The sequence below is a fragment of the Neoarthrinium moseri genome (genome assembly GCF_022829205.1).
Source record: "Neoarthrinium moseri strain CBS 164.80 chromosome Unknown scaffold173_Wmoseri_CBS_16480, whole genome shotgun sequence".
NCBI classification, from domain to species: domain Eukaryota; kingdom Fungi; phylum Ascomycota; class Sordariomycetes; order Amphisphaeriales; family Apiosporaceae; genus Neoarthrinium; species Neoarthrinium moseri.
This window is the reverse complement of record NW_026055287.1, coordinates 1-1,293: the sequence shown is the minus strand read 5'-3', so window position 1 is coordinate 1,293 and position 1,293 is coordinate 1. Positions and strand designations below refer to the sequence as shown.

At 45.9% G+C, this 1,293-nt stretch overlaps 1 protein-coding gene across 1 annotated transcript; it reads right to left on the bottom strand.

The window, feature by feature from the left end:
- Positions 1 to 417: 417 nt before the first annotated feature.
- Positions 418 to 1,195, bottom strand: JN550_013904 (uncharacterized protein; the record flags this gene model as incomplete). Its single annotated transcript, XM_049312543.1, has 3 exons — positions 418 to 662; positions 731 to 947; positions 998 to 1,195. 3 exons carry the CDS (start codon positions 1,193 to 1,195, stop codon positions 418 to 420), a joined length of 660 nt encoding a protein of 219 aa, XP_049164126.1.
- Between the last annotated feature and the right edge of the window lie 98 nt (positions 1,196 to 1,293).

Below are 1,293 nucleotides of genomic sequence, written 5' to 3'. Positions count from 1 at the left end.
AGGGAATGGGAAATGAAGATTCGTGATGGAGATTGTCTTGATCTTGTATTATGACTATTTTTTATTAATTAATTAATTATTTCTTGACTCCTATATTTGTCTTATCAAAAGCATCTCGTTTTGGATGTGCTTTCTATAATAAGCTTTAGAGAGGATGTAGGTACTGCTGTCGATGCTTAGAGCCCACATCAGTCTCACGAGGCTATACCACAGCCTGTACTGAACAAGGCGATTGACAAGGGGCCGTGAGCGAAGTCCCAAGTATGGTCGTCAAGGCTTTGTAGGGCTCAGCTTTGTGTGAAATAGATGCTTAAATGGCAATGAGGTAATGACTGTCTACGTAGCTTGGAATCCCAATTTCTTCCAAGCCCCCGCAGTAGCCACAATTAAAGATTCTGTTTTCACGTTTTTCCGCAGTCAATGTGTTGACGGTACAAGTTCTTCCAGTAATTGAATGACCTTCCTAGCAAGGGATGTGGTAGACCGTTGAGTCTTTGTCAATGGTAAAGTTGTTTCATTCGCGACGGGCCAAGAGTCGAGTTCGAGCTGGACAGATTGGACAGCAATCTCGTGACTATCAAGGGCTTCATGCACGGACTGCATCGAGTCAAGCAATTCGAATTCGCAGTCTGCTAGAGAAGAAGACTCATGGTTTTGTGGTTCTGGTGCATATTTTTAGGAACGATACACTCCCGTTGGAAGCATTCAATAGATCCAAGGAACACCATACCTGTAGCCGAGTGAGGCGTTTCGTTGTTGAGTGAGATAATAGTCTTCTGTTTCAGTCGTTGCGAAGTTCGTCTAGGTTGAATAGGGTCGTATGCCTCGCTTGTGTCGGCCTGCTCGAGTGCTCGTCGTCGCCTCTTCATTTTGCTCGAGCTTTGCGTTCCCCGCGAGCGTTTTTTGCGACTCACATGGTACGAACCATCGGAATCGAGGTTTCCAAACTACACATGAGTGTTAGCCGCCAGCTCAAATGAAGAGCTCGCCCACACACCACTTCATTGAGGTCTGGAATGGCCTGGTGTTTCGGGACGAACATGGCCGCCTCCATTCTCTTATGGGTTGGATCCCAGTACGCCACCGCAGTGAATATTTCGCAATGCTCGCCTAGTTCCAGACCTTTGTTCTTGAGTGAAGCACCCCTTTTTCGAGCTTTGTCTTTTTGCTGCTTGTTATGGTGAAGCCCGTCCATTTTGTGAGACGTCGAATTACTCGAGCAGGCAAACGTGGTTCGTTGTGTATGTAATGGATACCTGATTATGCTACAATCTTCCAATATAGAAATCCGAT